General features: G+C 50.0%; 1 protein-coding gene across 1 annotated transcript; it reads right to left on the reverse strand.

Annotated features, from left to right (window-relative positions):
* Window positions 1-352: 352 nt before the first annotated feature.
* MPL (MPL proto-oncogene, thrombopoietin receptor) lies at window positions 353-14,457 on the reverse strand. The gene is made up of 11 exons (XM_048220458.2): window positions 14,293-14,457; window positions 13,796-13,974; window positions 12,960-13,258; window positions 12,405-12,567; window positions 12,019-12,145; window positions 6,988-7,166; window positions 6,683-6,825; window positions 4,586-4,745; window positions 4,324-4,420; window positions 2,161-2,248; window positions 353-1,955 (listed from the first exon to the last, which is right to left on the reverse strand). Exons 3-11 carry the CDS (start codon window positions 13,095-13,097, stop codon window positions 1,560-1,562), a joined length of 1,491 nt encoding a protein of 496 aa, XP_048076415.2. The 5' UTR covers window positions 13,098-13,258; window positions 13,796-13,974; window positions 14,293-14,457; the 3' UTR covers window positions 353-1,559.
* Between the last annotated feature and the right edge of the window lie 5,885 nt (window positions 14,458-20,342).

Here is a 20,342-nt window from a genome sequence, read left to right on the forward strand (position 1 = left end):
CCGTGTCCTCACAGGCTGGCTCTCTACCGAAGGTCACCACTCCAGTCAGGCAGCCCTCTCTTAGAGAAAGTCTCCACGTCTAGTAACCACACTCCCCCCTGGGGTGGTACCAGCTCCCAGCTGTTGTTAGCACTGGGGTACGGCATTCTTCCTTGACGGTTTTCCTAAATCCTGCCTTATCTTTATAAACATGCCCTTTATTAAACTCTCACCGAGATGCCCAGTTTGAGTGTCTCATCTATTTCTGTCAAGACCCTGATTAATACAGTGGGTATGTCTGGAACAAACAAAAAATACCATTTATTTGCGAATTTGAATGAGTCAGGGGAATCCATAACCAGAATGGCCTAAGCACATTTTTAAAAAGATTTTATTTATTTATCTGAGAGCGAGAGCAAGAGAGAGAGAGCGCGAGTGCACGCACAAGGGGGACACAGAGGGAGAAGGAGAAACAGACTCCTTGCTGAGCAGGGAGCCCAATGAAGGGCTCAGTGCGGGCTTGATTCCAGGACCCTGAGACCAGGACCCTGGGATCAGGACCCGAGCCTAAGGCACACTGAACTGACTGAGCCACCCAGGCGCCCCTGACCTAAGCACATTTATTGTTGCAACTGAATGGCCTAGAGGATGAGGGCACTTGGCATTGTCTAGAAAGATTTCCTTCATTTAGAAAACATTTATTGAAGGCCTACTATCATGCACCAAGCTCTGCTCTAGGTGCTGGGGGACAAAGGCAAATAAATCACAGCCCTGGCCCTCAAGGAGCTCACAACCTAGTAGCAGGAGACAGACATGTAAAAGGCTCTTGCATAAAGAGCACAAGTATGGTAGGTGTCAGGGCTGGAGATGAGAACTTTGCAATGGTCGGCTGACAGGAAAGGCAGTGGACTCTTGAGGAACTACAATAATTAAGGGTTGGGAGAGACGCCAGGATAACAGAACAGGAAGGAATAATTACAATAGTGCAGATATAAACATACTATGTCCTAGGCACTGTGCTCTACTTAGACTAGCTCACTTATCCTCTTCACAACTCTGTGGGGTTCTGGCATTATCTCTGTTTTATAGACGAGAAAATCAAGGCACAAAGACTTTTAAGTTATGTGCCCAAGGTCACACAGCTAGCAAGTGGGTAAGAGAGCAATATAAGCCCAGCTCCGACTATAGAGTTTATGCTTTTAACTACTCATAATACTCAGAGCCAGGAGAGATGGTGGTACTATGGAAGCCAAGGTAGGAGAGAATTTAAAGAAGTGAGTAGTCACCATGACAGATGCCGCAGAGAGGTCAAATAAATTGAGGATTGACCAGATCCTACCGGACCTTGCAATCACAAGGTTTGACGTGAATTCTGCCTGAGTGGTTTTGTTAGCAAAGTAGGGGAATGAACTGAAGTAGTCTGAAGAGCAAATGGGAAGCGGGGATGTGGAGACGTCTTTTCAAGGAGTGGAGCATTAGGGAGGAGAGAGAAAGCAGGTGAGTTAGAGGAGCTTAGTCAAATGAACCTGGCGTGAGGAGGGAGGGTCCTGGCTTTTTGTCTGCAGCAGTACCAAACGTTGTCAGTGTCGGGGAGCCCAACTATGAGGACAGACAGAGGGGGATGGACGTGAGGTCTGAGATGTTTGTGTTGTGGGGCTGGGGTGGGTAGGGAGGTTGGGAAAAGAAGTCTGGCGGGTTTGGATCTGTCCAGGGTACGGGGAGAGAGGGGCCTGCCAACAGCTCAGAGGTAAGTAGGAATGGTTGGCGATGTGGGTGGTGCAGTAGGACCCCGACTCAGCCATGGGTGGGCACACACACAGGGGCATGGTCCCCAGGCAAGAAGGGGGCAATCCTCGGTAGTCCATCTGGGCCTGGGAGGAACACAGGGCCACGGAGATCTTCTCTGAGGACTTGGGTAGAATTTCAAGGGGGCTGGGTTCCACATCCTCAAAGGCATCTGAGACTGCAGCCTTAGGCTGGGAGAGATGGGGGGAAAGAATCTGTCTTAGAGCAGGCGCAGTGGGGAGGAGGACTTGGACGGTGCAGGAAGGAGGGTTAGCTGGGCATAGGGCCCAGGAATGGTATGCTGGTGGGTAAGGGCCTTGGAAAAGTGTGCAATCGGGCAAGGATCCAACTCCAGGCAGGGCTGGTGCTGGGGAGTGGAGAAGGGAATGTACTTACCGGACTTAGTGCTGCCGTATCCCTAAGGTACTGGCCTAGGACCCGGTGCAGGTCTGGAAGTGAGGGCCACAGGGCATGCTTCAGGCTCCTTGGGGAGAAGGAAGAAGAGACTGAGAGTCACAGGAGTGAACTGGGAGGGAGGAAGAGAACACTGAGGTGGCGGGGAGTTGAGGCTGAGGTTAGGCAGTAAGGCTTGGAGAAGTAAGAGTGTAGTCAAGGCAATAAGATAAGCTAGAGGGGCATAGGTGAAAAGGAGGGAAGGGGGGGTTCAAAAAAGGGTTTTTAGTGTCCTCAAATATCCCTGCCTCAGGGCCTTAATACTTGCTATTCCCTGTGCCTCTTGATTTGTTCCCTCATTTCATTTAGGTCTCTGCTCCAATGTCATCCTGAGAGAGAAGCCTTCCCCGACTGCCATGTCTAAAATAGTACCAGCTCCCTTCCCTGTCCCTGTTTCCTGCTCAATTTATTTTTCTTTATAGCACTTGACTTATTGTTTACACGTTATATTATCACATATATTTGTGTCTGTCTGTCTCAGTCCACTAGAATATAAACTCCATGAGAACAAAGAGTTTGTCTGTTTGCTCAGCCCTCTATCTCCAGGGGATAGAACACTGTCTGGCTTATAGTAGGTCCTCAAGAAATTAGTTGACTGGGTGAATGAAGAGAACCAGAGGGGCTTATTACTAAGTTACTGGGGAAGGTGGTCTCTCTGGGACGAGTGTGGACTAAGGTAAGTTGGGGGACCCTGCGATTCTTGAGGCTCATATTTCCACATGGATAGACTTGAGTTGAACAACATTTCAGGCTTCTTTTGTGACCTCACTTATATCTCTCCAGGGGAGCAGTGAGACTTATCTGGCAAAGAGAGGACAGGGAGCTGAGTTTGGCTGGTTCAGCAGCATCTCCTTCCTCTTCTCCCCCAACTTCTGGGTTGGATCTGATTACCTGCATAGAGGCTCCAATCCGGTCTGCTCATACAGATGAGTGAATTAAAAATTCGAAGAAAAACATGTTCAAGGAGAGATGGGAGCATAGAGGACGGACATCTAACCTAGTCTAGGGTCACCTAGAGAGGCTGCCTGGAGGAGTCACCTTCCAAGTCCTCAAGAACCAAGAGATGTTACCAGAGGAAGGACTGAGGTGGTACGGACTCTATCCTCATGTTTGTTTGTTTTACTTTTCTATCCTCATGTTTATAACTTCCAGTGACATTTCTCTTCAGCCTTAGTCTTCCCAGATAAACAAGTCATTAATAACATTTATTTAAGGGTATGCTGTTTGGCAGGCACTGTGCTGAGGATTTAAAGATGACCAAATAAGGTATAGGGAAGACTTACAAAGAAAGAAATACCGTGAAATGCTACTGGTGCTGTGGTAGAGGTCTGTACTGGGGCACAAAGAGAGTAACCCATAAGGGAGGGTTGAGGAAAGGTTTCTAGGAGTTGGTGGAGAAAGTTATTTAAAGATGAAGGCGTGTTAGTCATGCGGGGAGGAGATCCCTGGCAGAGGGGACAGCGCATACAAAGGCACTGAGAAGTAAAACCACTGGACTTGTGGAGGAAATCAGCAACAGCTTGGCAAAGCCGATGCACAGGGTGGGAGGGGGTGGAAAGGCTGGCGGGGGGGGGGCAGATGCTACAGAGTCTGGACTTTCCAGAGTCTGGACTCTATCCTCGGAGCTAGGAATAAGACTTAAGGAGAGGAGTGACAAGTGCACGCGTGCGTTTTAGAAAGATTATTTGGGTGGCTGTGTGAGGCCAGATTGGAGGGTGAAGAGGCTCTGTTTCAGCGAGCCCGGGAGTGTTTGTAGGGCGAAAAAAGGGGCCCATTGTTTGAGCGACATTAGGCGGTGGAAGGAGCAGACCAGGCCGGACTGGATAAAGGGGGGGAGGCGCCCAGTGTTCCAGCTTGGGCGACGGGCGGACAGCAGCCCGTTACTGAGATGGGAGTAGGTGGGGTTGCTCGAGGGGTCCGGTATAGCGGGCCTGTTAGAGGGTGAGCAAGCGTGCGACTCCCAGGGGAGAGTGCAGGAAGGGGCTGAAGCACAGGTGTGGACGTGCGGTCCTCGGTCCTCGGGAGCGCGGGCGCCACAGAGGAACCCTGGGAGGCTTGTTTAGGCGCCTCCGGCCCCACCCGTCTCCCGAGTGACCGGGGCGGTACCTGTAGCGCGCAGGAAACTGCCATCTCAGCAGCAGCAGGCCCAGGAGGGCGCTGAGGCCGAGCGCCACGAGCAGGGCGGTCACCAAGGAGATCCAGGCTAGGGGACAAACCCAGTCAGACCTCCGCGCCCTGGGCCGGAGCCCCGCCCCCAGGCCCGCCGGACCCCGCCCCTCGGCGCCCCTCAGCGCCCGCCCCTCGCTGCGCCGGCGCCCCCTCCCACTCGCGCAGCCGCAGAGCGCCTTGCCCGCCGCCGAGCCCTCACCGGTGTCCGAGGTGGTCTCCACCGGCACTGGGTCGGACCAGGCGCTCCAGGGGCCTTGGTAGGTGGGGCCGTGGAGCCTGGCGCGCAGCTGCAAGCGGTAGCGGGAGCGCGGGCGCAGCTCCAGGGTCTCTCCCTGGGCCCCGAGAGGCGGCTCCAGCACCTGCGCAGAGGGGGAACGGGCCGGTGGGCAGGCTCCCGGCGGCGCTGCGCCCGCGTCGGTCGGGGCCTCGACAGCCTGGCATCCTTTTGGCCGAAGGTTTACCGCTTTGAATCTCCGGGGATCCCCCCCAAAGAGCCTCCCCGACAGAATACATGCATCCCGGCGAAAACTTGCAAGACAGAGCACCCCGACAGGGAGCCTCGCCCTCCCGACGCACGACCTTAGAGAAACACGTCCCGACACACACGCTGGCACGCAGACCTCGTCTGCACAGAGAACCGACTACTCATCCTGACACAAATGCATAGACAAGTGCAGACTGACCAGGTCACGCGGACATCCCGCCAGAAGCGCTCCCCCGGGTCCAGGTCAGGCGACGGAAACCCCGGGCACATTCAGCTATTCAGGGCCACACAGACTGTTCACAAGTAACGCGCATCCAGCAGCGGATGCTAGGTGCTGAGGGTACAGGGACAGATTCCAAGCAGAGGGAACAAGCGTCGTGCGGACAAGCGGGGAGACTAGCCATCACGTAGCAAACATTCACTACCTGCTGGGGATCTGCCACTGGGCTAGGCACTGGGGAAAAGGATAAAGGAGCATGGTTTCTCACAAGTCCCATGAGGAAGACATGCAAACCGGTAAATAATTACAAGTAATTAGTGCTATAATGATGATATACGTAAGGCAGAATGGGAGCATGAGGACGCACGTCATGCTGCCTGAGCTGCTTGGTTGGGGCTTACAGAGTAATTCAGTGTGTTAAAGGCATGGACGCGCAGGCCGGGTGGTCAAAGATGAGCTAAGGGCAGTGGTAGTAGGGATTTGAGGACTGTTAGTACAATAAACTCAACTTCCGTGTTGATGGATGGAGGGAAGGGACGAGGGAAAAGGAAGAAGAGTTATGGGTGATTCCAGGCTTGGATAACAGGGTACGTGGTAGAGTCACTGTCAGCGAACAGAGAAGTCAGTTTGAGGACAAAATACCACCTGGTTCTATTTTCTCAGGTTTTCAACAACAGTCAAAGCGTATCCATGGTGATGTCAGAAGAGTGGTTACCTTGGGGTGTGTGTGACTGTAAGGGGCTTGAGGAGCTTCTGAGGTGCTAGAAATAACCTATAGCTTGATCTGGGTAATGGTTAGATGAGTGTATACATGTACAAATTGATCCATTGTATATTTAAGATCTATGTGTTTTACTGAATGTAACATACCCCAATACAAAGGTAAGATAAACTTGGGGAGGAGGATGAGTTTAGTTTTGGATATATTGGGTCTGAAATGCCCCTGGCGGCTTTTAGGCAGAGCTGTCTGGTAAGAGGTTGTATATACATATGGTTAATGAGAATAAAAGTAGAGCAAGTAATATTTAATGTATATTGAGTACCTTCTATCCGCCACGCAGTATGCTAGATATTTATATATTTAATTTTTTACTACAGCTCTGGAAGATAAATACTGTATCTCCATCTCACCAGTGACAAAACTGAGACTTCCAAAGTTTAGGTAATCTACCTAGGGCATAGAAGTTCCTTTCCATATGGGTGTTGGAATGATACGTTTGGGCTAGTTAATGCGTAGTCATTAAAACTATAAGAGAAAAGAAGAGTCTAGAATGGGACTACAGGAAGCAAAACATATTAGGGAAGGGTGGCAAAGGAAGAGCCAGGAAAAAGGGAGAAGGTTCAGCCAGAGAAGTAGTATGAGAATCAGGGGACTGATATCCCAAAGGCAAAGGAAAGAGAAAATTTTAAATGGGAGTAGTGAACAGTATCAGATGCCCAAGAAAGATTAAGATACCAGTTGAATCAGAGCGACACAGATATACAAACCCAGACACAGATACATGGATACCTTCACTCTTGATAGCAGACCTGATGAAACTTGGGAGTACCCTGTGTACTGAGATCTGTGGGCATTTTATCCTCGATCATACCTTCCAGTCTTGATGGCCTTCTCCTGTGTATCGGAGCTGATAGCAGGTCTCTTGGGCTCCCCAGGATGATGGGTGTTGCCATTCCAATTCCAGCTGCCCACTGGAGACCTCCCTCCAGTGCAAGTTTGGAGTGGGGATGAGCACTACAGGGAGGCCAGCAGGGACTGGCCTAAGCCCTTCTGTGCATGAGACATCATGCCCCCAGGGCCATGGGTCAGAAGTGCCAGAGCTGGTGATCCTGGGCATGGGGTCAGGGGCGGTAGGGGCAGGAAGTAGGTGGGAGGAGAAGGGAAGAAAGTTCTTACCAGCCTGGTGGATCCAGAAAGGGGAGCCCAGGTAGCTGTGAACAGCACCCTGGGCTGTGGTCACCTCCACAAGGATATGAATAACACTGTCGTTTCGTGACCTGAAGTGGCAGCGGGAGAACTGGGAGGGCTGGAATCCTGGGGTTTTCTCCTCTTCACACTTCTCCCAGACGGGGTCCCTAAGAATCATCCCCAATAGAGTTATTGAATCAGGCCTGCCTCCGAAACTAACCTTGATAGTTCCCATCCCACAGGGGATTTGGCCTGTAGGGATTGTAATCGAACTCCTCCCCTGGATGGGCTTCCAAGGCTTTCTCTTTCTCTTCCCGCCATGATGTTTTGTTTTCTGAAGCTGACTTTGGTGTCCAGCCTCTTCCTTTTAAGGGAAGAGCTAGATGATTCATGAAAACAGCCTGGGCTCTAGAACTCAGGTCTTGGCTTATTGGTATACAACTCATAAATGATTCATCTCTGCTCCCATTTCCTCATCTGTAATATGGGTTAAAAATCCTTACTTCACAGGATTGTTTCAGAGAGCCTTCATCTCTCTGGTGGAAAGATCCTCATGTTTTAATCTCATACAGCAGGCCTGTTAGTCACCTCTCCGTGATATTCTCATATTAGATGATTATAACAGCCTCCCCACTGGCTTTTCTGCCTTAATTTTCACCACTCCCTTATGGAGTTTCTTCTCCACATGGCCATCAGAATTTGCTTCCAGAATGTGGATCTGATAATGCCCAGACGAGATCACAAATCTGTCCATTTTGAATCTTTCCCACGGCCACATTCGATGAACCGCCTCTGCCTCCGGCCTGGACGAAGGCAAACTTTTAACTGGTGAGTCTGCTTCTACCTTTGCTTCTGCGTCATTTCACAGAGAGACATACCTTTCCGAGAGGAAAGTCACATCATGTCACTTCTCTGCTTGAAATCCGTCCATAACTCCCTGTCCCCTCTTGAATGAGATCCAGACTCCATGCCAGGGCCCACAGGACTCGACATGGTTCAGTTCCTCCCTACCTGGCCATTCTCATCTCCTATGGTTCTTACACCAGTTTGCCACCCTTATCCACGTGGGCCTTCTCGCTGCTACGGATATGCCCCAGGTACTGACTCTGCACTTCGCCTTGCCCTCGACTGCTCTGACTCTAGTTTTCCATGTCACTCGTTCTTTTTTTGCCATTTAGGCCTCCAGGTGAGGACTTCTCTGACCACACGGTCTAAATGAGCACCCACTGCCCCCATCCTCCCACTTAGTCTCTATCATATAACCATATAACAGGTTATATGGGTCTCTTCACTTCTTTGTCACCCCTCCCTTCCCCCTTCCCCAACTAAAATGGAAGTCCCAACAATGTGGAAACTTTTCACTTTTGTCACTCTAGCCCCAATGCCTGGCACATAGTCACCCTCAATAATTGTTTATTGAACAAATGAATCATGTCTCCTTCTTGATTATAATCCCTAAATGGCTAGCTCTTATTTACTTATGTATTTATGTGTTTACTTCTTTATTCAACAAGTAATTGATACCATGTGCCAGGCACCACGCTAGGCACGATGAATACATAGAGGAATAAACATGGAGCTCTCATTCCAGTGGGAGAGGCAAAAAAACAGATAGCTGGTATTTTTCTGTGGTGTGCACTGGCTGGTTTGGGGGGTATTAAGGAGGATAATCTAACCCAGATGCAGAGGGTCAGAGAATACTTCCTGGACAAGGCAGCGCTTAGACCGAGTCTTGGACTATAAATAGGATAGGCAAAGGGGACAAACAGGCATCCCAGGCACATGCTTGTGCACAGATAAGGATACGGTGCTTTGGGGGAAATTCTAAGTGGTACAGAATGCTCTTAGCTTAGAGGGCCTGGTGGTGAGTGGTAAATGGGAGAAGGCAGACTAAGATCATGGAGGGTCTTATGGCCTTTCTGAGGAACTTGAACTTAATCTTGTAGTAATCATGGAGACATTTAAGGATTTTAAGCAGAAACTTGTCATAATTAGCATTGTACTTTGGGAAGATCACTGTAACTGAAATTTGCAAGAAAGAATTTATGAGGACAGACTAGAAACAGGGAAATCCAATAGGACACTTTCATGGTCTCCATGTATGAAGTGATGAGGACCAGAAACAGGGTGGTGGCTATGGAGGTGGAGAGAAAGTGATGGATTCAAGGGATACTGAAGACGTAGAGATGGTAAGACTGTTTGTGATTGGACCTGGAGGGTGGGGAAAAGGCAGAAGTGGAGGAAATCACCATGTCAGGCCTGGAAAACTGGGTTGATGGTAGGATGGAGGACAACAGGAGGAGGAGCAGGTTTTGGCGGAAGAAATGATGACGTCAGTTTTGCTCCCCTTTAATCCATTCATGGCACCTCTAGACCATGGAAATCTGTGCAGTTATTAAAAAGAATCAGTTACATTTTTGTGATGGGCTCCAAGATACATTTTTAAGTAAAAAAAGGAAGTTGGCAAACCATATATATAATGTGATCCAATTCAAATTGAAAATGAAATGTGTATAGACACATAGAAGTACATAGAAACACTGGAAGAGCACATTAAAATTGTTAATGGTGGTTTTTTCATTATTCATTAATTTAGCCGTTTTTTACTGAGTAACTGCTAAGTGCCAGGCACTGTGGTAGGTGAGAATACATTAGTGAGTAAGAGGAGACATTGACTTTGCCCTTAGGGATCATGTATAGTCAAGATCAGCCCCTCTCAACTGGAGTTCTGAGACAGAATGAGATTAGTCAAATAACCACATAAGTATAAATGTGAAATTGTAACTATGAACTCCTTAAGAAGGAGAGGTAAATGGTGCAATAAGTATGTATAATAGTACTATTGGACCTGATGAGGAAGATCAGGGGAGGGGTCCCTGAAGAGGTGACATTTGAGTTGAGATCTGAAGGTTAAGACAGGAGGGCTGGGTAGACAGCATGCACAAAAACCCAGAGGCAGGAGAGAATATGGAAGATAGAAGGGGACCAAAGAGTCATAGAGAGGAAAAGGCAGCCTAGTAAAGATGAAGCTGGAGGCATTCAGGGACTGAGTCTGTTAATACTCTGTAAGGTCACACAACGGGGTTCTTCTTCTTCTTTTTTTAATCCCAAGATCAGTGGGAAGCTAGCGAAGACTTTTAAGCAGATAGTGTTATGTTCATTTTTGCACTTTAAAAGGTCACTCAGGCTCCTATGTGGAGAATGATTTGGAGGATTTAAGAGGTGATCAGCTAATAAGTCTCCTCAGTAGTCCAAGTGAGACATCATGATGGCTCGTACTAGGGCAATGGCAGTGATGAACAAAAGTGGACAGATTCTAGAGATATTTAGTAGGTAAAACCAACAAGACTTGGTAACTTTCTTACACTGTAGACAAAAATAAATTCAAAATGTTTGAAAGACCTAAATGTGAGACAGGAAACAATCAAAATCTTAGAGGAGAATATAGACAGCAACCTCTTTGACCTCGGCCGCAGCAACTTGTTACTAGAAACATAACCGGTGGCAAGGGAAACAAAAGCAAAAATGAACTACTGGGACTTCATCAAGATAAAAAGCTTCTGCACAACAAAGGAAACAGTCAACAAAACTAAAAGGCAACCTTCAGAATGGGAGAAGATATTTGCAAATGTCTTATCAGATAAAGGGCTAGTCTCCAAAATCTACAAAGAATTTATCAAACTTAACAAAAAACAAATAAGCCAGTCAAGAAATAGATAGAAGACATGAACAGACCCTTCTCCAGAGAAGGCATACAGATGGCTAACAGGCACATGAAAAGATGTCAACATCACTCACCATCAGGGAAATACAAATCAAAACCACAATGAGATACCACCTCACACTGGTCAGAACGGCTAAAATTAACAACACAAGAAACGACAGGTGTTGGCGAAGCCGCGGACAAAGGGGAACCCCTTACACTGTTGGTGGGAATGGAAACTGGTGCAGTCACTCTGAAAAACAGTATGGAGGTTCCTCAAAAAGTTAAAAATGGAACTTTCCTACAACCCAGCAATTGCACTACTAGGTATTTACCCAAAGGATGCAAAAATACAGATTTGAAGGGGTACTGCACCCCAATGTTCATAGCAGCATTACCAACAATAGTCAAACTATGGAAAAAGCCCAAAAGTCCATTGACTGATGAATGGATAAAGAAGAGGTGGTGTGTGTAGGTATATATATATTCCATATATATGTGGAATATTACTCAGCCATCAAAAAGAGTGAAATCTTGCCATTTGCAACGATGTGGTTGGAGCTACAGTGTATTATGCTAAACAAAATAAGTCAGTCAGAGACAAATACCATGTGATTTCACTCATATGTGGAATTTAAGAAAGGAAACAGATAAACACATGGGAAGGAAAGAAAAGAGAGGGAAGCAAACCAAAAGAGACTCTTAATGATAGGTAACAAACTGAGGTTGATAATGGGGATTAAGGAGGGCACTTGTTACGGTGAGCACTGGATGTTGTATGTAAGTGATGAATCACTAAATTCTACTCCTGAAACCAGTGTTACACCGTATGTTAACTATCCAGAATTTAAATAAAAATTTGAAAAAAAAAAACCCCAAGACTTGGTTTTAGATTGGATATGTGGGGAGTGACAGATGAGTGAGGAGCTTGGTGGTAATTCTTGAAGGCAAAGTGTTGATTGTATTTGAATGTGGAGAGGTGCAGTACGTATTTGAGTAGGGGAAGGCCATCCAACATTTGAGTTTAACAAAGGTCATTCTGTCAGCAGCACAGGGGATAAATGGCAGGTGAATGAGAATGTAGGTTGTTGCAGTGGTCCAGGTGATACGACTAAATCTGGACTAAACCAAGGCATTGCAATGGGAATGGAAAGAAGTTGGGAAGGTAAAACAACTATTGGAGGATGAGTGAATGGAGACCAGTTGGTTTTGGGACAAGGAAGGGATGTGAAGGAGATGGAGAACAATCTCTCCCTTTCTGCATGACCCTGTCTCTCTCCCAGGACATCTAGCTCAATCAGCAGTTCAACTCTCACCTGTCTCTGGGGCAGCACCGTGCCTTGCTGTGGTAGAAGAAGCCTTGGGAGCTAGCATGGTCCTGTTGCTGCCACTGACAGGTAACATTCTTCAGGTTCAAGGTAAAGCACTGCAGTCCAATTTCCACTGAATTAACAGAAGGAAGTCCCATGAGGGTCAACACATGCCCACTCTATAGGGTATCCAGATTATCTTTACACACATAACTTGGAATATTTACCCCATTCTTTGTTCTCTCCCTGAATATAGTTCACTCTGTCTGTCCAGTGGCAAGTTCAAGGTTATCAGGAAGGACCATGGTTCTCAGAGCTTCCATATCCAGTCCAGACCTCTCCAGAGATCTTTTCTATCTCCTCCCCGTCTTCCCACTCTTTCGTTGACTCACCTGCATCTCCAGGCAGGTCCACAGTTGCAGGGAGGGACCAGGATCCCCAGGAGCCAAGGAGGGAGACCCCATCGGGTTGGCTGCGCAGCTGGAGCCTGTAGGATTTACCAGGCTGGAGCCCTGAGATGAGGCAGCTTCCACTCCTCACTGTTAGAGATGAAGCCTTGGGAGAAGAACCACAGCCTCAGAATCTAGGTCTGCCTCAACCAAGACAGCCTCCAGCTCTTACATTTGAAGCCCCATAGCATACCTGCGGAGAGATGCCCAGTTCCTCAGTGAATAGATACGCACACAGACTAGGGGCCAGGTCAGTGGGTTTTAGGTGGTGTTCAGAGCTTTTTAGGGAAATCCCCACTAACTCAAAGGCCTGAAACACTCAATTTTGTTGGTGTGAATGACCCAAACTGGGAGATTCCTAAATGGACATGGCTCCCAAGCCCATACTAACTCCCAAAGGACCAACCCAGTTTGGAATCCCCAAAGTATGGCCTGTCCTTTCTTGGGGCAAAATTTGGGATAGGAGATAGGAGGTGGGGCAGAAGAAGGCCAGGATACTTCTCTAGTTGGGGAGGTCTGCTCTGGTCCATCCTGTTGGGGCATCATGGGCTGAGCACATGGAGGCTGGTGCAGAGCTGGGACTGGGTTTAGTCTCTGCAGAACCGGACAGCAGGTTTCTGTGGGCAGCAGCTGCATGACTGTGGGACCAATGGAATTCCTGGGATCCTTGGGGCCATAGCGAAGTTCGTGCCTCAGGAAATCACTGATTTCGGGAGCTGGGGTCTCCCAGCTGATCTGAAGTTCCCCTGGCTGGCTCCCGCCCGAAGCCTTAATGATATCTGGGGGAGCTGGCAAGCCTGAGGGCAAGACAGGGTACGTCAGAACTCTCTGAGTGCCACAGTCTATGGTTCAAACCATGGACTGTAGAGAGGGAAACTGCAGCTGGGTTGGGGGCAGCCCCTGGATTCTAGAAGATCACAGGCCATTGCTCTCTTGGAGGCCAGGGCAAAGGAGGCTCCATATCCTATTCTCCTTTCCTCATTAGAACAGTGACCTCACTGCGGCTTTGTTAGACTCAGTGCTCTCAAGAGCAGGGATCTCTTCATCTCTGTATCCTTGTCACCTAGCACAGTGCCTGGCACATAGTACGTATTCTGTAACTGCTGAATGAGTCAATGAATGGATTAATGATGGGGGGGGGCAAGGTTGTCTCTGGTGTGAAATGAAATCCAGCTCTGGATGCGAAGAATGATAAGGGGGTCTTGAGGTGCCTTGGTGGTCTGGTAATGAACGGCATCCACATTGCCCTAAAAGAGCACAGGCCAGTCTGGTCCTAGGAGCTGGACTGAGGGCAGCAAATAGAGGGGCCAGGGTGACAGAGGGATGGCCCTTACCCACACTATCCACAAAGAGCACTCGCTGGGTCAGAGTCTGGTTCAGAAACACGTTCTTCACCCAGAGGTGCAATGGAAAGAAGAGGCGAACTTCATCCTGGGCTGGAAACTGACACACGTATCGGGTCCCAAAGGGGGGCACGCTCTTGAAACTCAGGGGGCAGGCACGGGGCTTCTCCCTGTGGGCGTAGGAGAAGTCTGTTCCACCGACACAGCCACCATGACGGGCCCTGAGAAGCCAGGTCCGGGCCCAAGCCCAACTTCTATTTCCATTACTGCCACTTTTCTGCTTAGTGGCTGGGATAGGTGGGATTAGGGATTATGCAGGGGCTGGCGCTGGGGATATCCAAAGCACATCTGTTCATTAAGTGGCTACCGAGGGCATGTACTTGCAGTAGTCCTCTGACAGGGCCAAAGCAGGGAAGCTACGGGAGCTGGGCTCAGCTGAGGTAAGGACAGGACAGATATAGGGGAGTGTGGCACAGCCCAGCACATACCCTGGGTACGCATACAGCAGCTGGTATGTTCCATTGGGTGCTGCCTCTTCCTCATCCCAGAAGCAAGTGAGGTCCTCAAATGTTCGAGAGAAACAGTTCAGGGGCTCTGCATCCGAGGCCAGAAAGGAGGCATCTGAGGAACAGCTGGTGAGTTGAGCTCTGGGTGCCCCCAGCCATGTTTATGGGCAAGAGTAAGGGGCTGGCGGGAGCCTCCTACCTTGCACCCCTCCCAGGGCTCCCTCTTCCTGGGTATAGGTGATCTCCACCCTCCACACACCTCACCTTGGCTGGTGACTTGTGCCAGGTTTTGGGGGGCCAGGAGGAGGCAGGAGGTGACCACCAAGAGGGCCCAGGAGGGCATCTTCTCCGGCACTGTGTGCCTGGCTTAGCCCATCCTCCCCTCAGGAAGCCGGGCCCCAATCCCCTCCCAGGCCAGCCCCTCAGGTTCCTGTCAGATACAGCCCCACGTCCTGTCCCTGTCCCTGCCCCTGTGGGGCCCATCCAGACCACACTGGGGCCAGGGGCCAGGGGAGGGGGAGTGGGAGTGGGCAGGAGGGTAGGAGGAATTTGCAAGAGAAGGTACAGGCCTTTTGGTCGGAGAGAGATGGGGGTTACATTTTTGACCACGAACCAGGAGACTGAGCCTCCGCGTGTGTCTGTGTCAACTATCACAGGAGCGTGTATTATCAACAGGAAGAGCAACATTTACTGAGCACTTACTAAGGACTCTGTGTCTATTAACTCAGCTCACCCTCACAGTAGTAGTATTTCCACTATAGACATGAGGAAACCGAGATGCAGGAAGTGAGAAGATCTGCCCTAAGATTCAGACCTACCAAGAGGTAAAGCTCAGGGGTCGGGCTTCCGAGCCCAGCGCTGGACAGCTGCGCCGTGCTGCAGGAAGGCGGACTCCACCGAGAGATGACCGCCGCAGCCGTAACGCCCGGTGCCTATCGCCGCTTGAACGGCTTCTGTAACCTGGTGCGCACACACGGTCTCCCTGGAACCGGATGTGCGCCCTCCCTGGAGGGGAGTCTCCGGAGCTGCCTCTTGTCCTTTGCTACTCCCAGTGTGGCCTGCAGACCAGCAGCAGCAGCAGCACCTGGGTGCTTGTTAGAAATGCAGACTCTGGGGCGCCTGGGGGGCTCAGTCAGTTAAGCGTCTGCCTTTGGCTCAGGTCATGATCCTGGGGTCCTGGGGTCAAACCCCGCATCGTAGGGCCTCTGCTCAGCGGGGACCCTGCCTCTCCCTCTCCCTCTGCCTGCTTGTGCACCCTCTTTCTCTCTCTCTGTTAAATAAATAAATAAATAAAATCTTTTTAAAATGCAGACTCCTAGGCCCCACCCCAGGCCTATTAAAACAGGATCTGCCCTTGAGCAAATCCCCAGATGATTGGAACACACATTTGAGTTTGAGAAGCGCCGGCCTCAGTGGCTCAGCCGTGGTCATCTTCTCCACATTAGCAGCGAAAGTAGGTAGGATGCCTTGTCTGAAGGCCAGGCTGCCTCCTGGGAGCTGTAGTGGTGGGTGGCTTTTACACCGCCTCTCAGAAGCTCTGACTCTTTTTTTTTTTAAGATTTTATTTATTTATTTGACAGAGAGAGAGGCAGCGAGAGAGGGAACACAAGCAGGGGGAGTGGGAGGGGGAGAAGCAGGCTTCCCGCTGAGCAGGGAGCCCGATGCGGGGCTCGATCCCAGAACGCTGGGATCATGACCTAAGCTGAAGGCAGACGCCACCCAGGCGCCCCAGAAGCTCTGACTCCTGCAGGGATGGAGAGGAGTACATGTGCCATGAGCTCCTACATTGAGCCTCTCCAGCCTCAGCTGGGGCTACCATTGCTGGCTCTAGAGGCTAAGTGTGTATCAACCTTTTCTCCTTCTCCTGAATTAATGTTACTTACAGAGAGGTTGGAGGGGCAGGTTGGCGGGGAGTAAATGGAAACCCTTCCGCCTTCCTGTGAGGTCTTAGTTTCTCTGGCACTAGTACTCTGCAAGAAGTCCCTGAGGCCAGGCTTGTCCTGATTCCTGACCAGCTCTCAGGTTACAAGGACCAGCTTCCTCTGTCCAATGGGGATGACTTTGGATGCCTCCCCCAGCCCCCTGTCACGGGCCACCCAACCTCCAGGGCAAGTGAGAGGGGAAACACATCTTTCCTGTTCACACACTCCCAATGCTTTGATGCTCTGTGTACGCTGAGGGCTTCAAAATCAGTATCTCTGGCTGCGGCTTCCCCGGGACTCCGGATCTGGGTCGCCCTGGCCTGCTTGGCATCGCCACTTGCACCTCTAATGGGCACCTTAGGCTTAAGATGGCCAAAGTAAAACTCTTCATTCTGGTTCCCACCCTGAAGCTTGTGATTTTGTTTCTTTTTCCTCTAGTCTTACCCACCCCTGTAAATGGTACCACAGTCTACTCAAGTGATCAAACCCGAAACCTCAGTACTCCTTGATTCCTATCTTTCTCTTACCCTACATTCAATTCGCTAATAAGTCCTATTCGATATTCTTTCAAAACGTACCCTGAACGTGAACACTATTTACCACGTCCCACCGTCCTAGTCCAAGCAGCAGCTTCCTACCTGCCTTCACTCTTTCCGGGGCAGCCTGCCCTGCAGTCCTTCACAGGAGAGCGAGATCTTTAAAATGCAAATCAGAATCCCCCCCCGCCCCCCCCCCCCCCCCCCCCCGCTTAAAACCTGCTAATGATTTCTTACTGCACTTAGAATAATATCCAAATACCTTCTCGTGGCCAACAAGGTCCTGCCTGGGGATACAAGGTCCTGCATGATGCTTCCTGCTTACTTCAATCTCGTCTCCTACCGCTGTCCTCACTCTCAACCAGCCACAATAACCTCATTGTGTCTCTCATCTCAACCGTTATCATGCTCAACCTTTCCGCAACATTTGATATTCTCCTCCTTCCTTGGCTTCTACAAAGTATCACATTCTCCTGGTTTCCTCCTACCCCCTGGAGCATTCCCTCCCAGTTTCTTTCTTTCTTTACTCTTTCTCTTAAATGTTGTTGTTCCCCAGGTGTTCTTGCTTTGCCCTTTATCAACCCCCCCCACCCCGAGTGATCTCATGGCTTCAGTTCCATCTATAGACCTGTAACCCCCAAGACTGTACCGATCTCTTGAATTTCAAATTCTCAGTTACGTTTGGGTGTCTCTATTTGTTTTTCCACGGGCACTTCTCCTAAATACACCAAGTCCCAAATGCAACTATCACTAACTCCCATACACCCTTTCGGATTTTTCTCTACCGATGTTCTGCATCTCACCCTGGGTTTCTGTGCATCTAAGCCTGGAACCTGAAGGTTATCCTCAAATCTTCATTTTCCCTCCAGTCCTGCATCCAAGCCTTACCCAGTCTGTGACTTCTACAGGGAGACCACGTAATAGTGGAGAAAGATGCAGAACCCGCAAGAAAAGGGGCTTTGTCTGTCGAGAGTTGAGATGGGGGCTCTGTGTGAAAGGAGGTCCAGCTACCTGTCCCTGTCATTTCCTCATTTTTCTCTGTTTCCACACAGCTGGGAAGAGGTGACTTCCCCAGTCCTTTGCTTCTTTAGAATATCAAGGGGAGCTAGAAGAGGCCTAGGGGAAAGGAGACCACTTAGGTAATGCCCACTCTTTGGCCAAAGAGTCCAGTAGGCTCCTCAAGGTCCAGCCCAGGTCAGCAGCCCCAGGCTTTTCTGCTGGGATATAAGAAATAGAAAAGCCTGTATTTGATTTCTGTGGAGCTGCTGCTGAGAGAATTTAAGGGGTTGCTGGATGAGGCTTGGCTCAGACAGTAAGTCTACTGTTAAACTACTGTCTGGGGGCAGGAGGGAGCCGTGTTTTGTAGCATTTGCAGCTTTTTTTGGTGCAAATATGCTGCCATGGCCGATTTCAAGCTGCTAAAATGATGTCACTGAACAGTGAAGAGAAGTGGCTCTGGTGAGCCCGTGCCTGTTCTCCCCCTTTCCCCAGATTTCCCACACCCGTCAGACAGTCAGGGACAGGCAACTCTGGGCCCCTGGATTCTCCATCTCCCCATCACTTACTTCCCCAGCATTGCCAAACCCTCTCCAAAAGGATGGCTCCACTTGTTCGATTGTTCTAGCAGGGTGTCAGGGCACTGTATTTTCCCCACACCTTTGTCAAGGTTGTTTTAAGTTTGCTATTCTGATAGTTGACGATGGTCTAATCTCCTCACTCAGTGCTTTTTCTGAAGCTCAAATTTGCTGTTATTCTTTCCCTGCGTAAAATCCTTTCACGGCTCCATGGATCCTTTGGGCCAAGACTCATCTCTCGATGCTGGAACGCAAGGGCCTAATGCCATTCATCTTCCCCTTCCTGGAATCCCTTCCCAAGATGCTCCCTTCACTGCTCCCAAACCCAACCCCCTTTCTGCCACAGAGCTCTGGTCCCTTGCTTCCCCAGGCACAGGACCCCCCAATCTCTCAGTCTGTTGGAACTCCCTTTGTGATTCAAGACCAGGCTCCAACTTTTCTTATCCCCCAACCACCTGTAACAGAGCAGAAAGGTTAATTTAAAAAGAGAGAGGCAATTTTACATTCCTTCCAGAGGCCTTGTAGCTCTTTTGGGATCATGAACCACTTGGCAAGCCTTTGGGCACGGCCTTGGTAAGACGGAGTGGAGACAGATAAATTTGCAGAGTGCGAAACTGGTGGGAATTTGGGATTATACTGTGGTAGCTCCAGACAAAAAGGAGGAGGGCTAGTAAGTGAAAGACTTACTAGGCAACCCGAAGAGAAGAAAGCCTCACCAGTGAGAAATCCCGGTAGAAGGACTGTGGGAGGGAAGTTTCAGCACAGTGATGCCTCATGCCCAGGCTGGAGTTTACTGGCTACTCTGTGAATGCCCAGCCGCCCCAGAACACCCTCCCCCACACACTCAGTGACAGTGTCCTCGACGCTCAGCCTTCATCCGTGGTGTTTTCAGAACCAAGGGAGAAGAAGAGTGATACCTGTGGAGTGGAGAGAGGATGGCAGCCACAGAATTCAGGTCGAGAGGTGATCGTGATGGTGTGAACCATGGGAGGGAGGGGCCAGTAGGAACAGAGGGGGGTGTGGACTTCCCGAGGATGTGGAAAAGGGACTGAGCTGTTCTAATGGGATATAAATGGAAAAGGTGGTCCCAAAGGGCTGCCCTGAGGACATCTGGGTTGCATACACACAACCTTTCCTTCCTCTCAGAACTCCCCCTAGAATTTTGTGCCCCTGTTGGGGTACTTTTATATGTAAACAGCTATGCTAGCCTTGCCTGAGCTAGATAAGCCGAGAACCCTGCCAGAGGGGAACTGTCATCCTAACTCCCTCTTCCTGGGTAAGAGTTGGGTGGGAGCGGGCCTGCCTCTTCCTCCCCGACCCCTGTCCTGCCATCGTCATAGCTACCGCCAGTGAACACCGGCTACTTGCCAGCACGATGCTAATGCCCCGTCTGGTTTCTTCCCTCAGTGACTCTCTCAGGTTCCCTGTCCTTCCTTTAGGGAAGCGAAAATGCAGGCTGAGATGAATTAAATGAGTTGTCCAAAGTCACCGTTAAGGGGCACAGCTGAGATTTGAATTCAGGTCTGTTTGATTCCAAAGCCTGTTCTTTTCACCGTTACATGGACACCTCGCACCGTTTCATCCGTTTTATTCGCTTAACGGTAGGCGCCCGGCAAGGGGCTGCTGTGAGTCTCTCCCACAGTAGGAGGCTGAGTCAAGACAGGCGTCAAGAGAGGCTTACTTCAAGTAAATGGGGAAAGGACCACCAGTACGCGTCCAGCAGTGACCCCCAGTGAGAGAGCTGCGGGGAACCCAGTGGGGTCAGGCCTCCGTCCTCCATCCTCCGTGGGACAGCCTGGCCCTGAGCTGCTCTTACTCAGCTGCTGGGCTGTCTTTGACCCCTGAATCCATGTTTCCTGCTGAGGAAACAGGGGGCCCAGCCCACGACGGTCAGACACTGGCTGGCCTGCCGCCCTGGGAGAGGGCCTGGGGTGAGATAAGAGGATGCCTAGCCCGTGGGAGGAGCCTGAGCCGGCCAGAGGGCCAGGCAGGAAATCACC

Source organism: Ursus arctos, unplaced genomic scaffold (assembly GCF_023065955.2).
Source record: "Ursus arctos isolate Adak ecotype North America unplaced genomic scaffold, UrsArc2.0 scaffold_12, whole genome shotgun sequence".
Lineage (NCBI taxonomy): Eukaryota > Metazoa > Chordata > Mammalia > Carnivora > Ursidae > Ursus > Ursus arctos.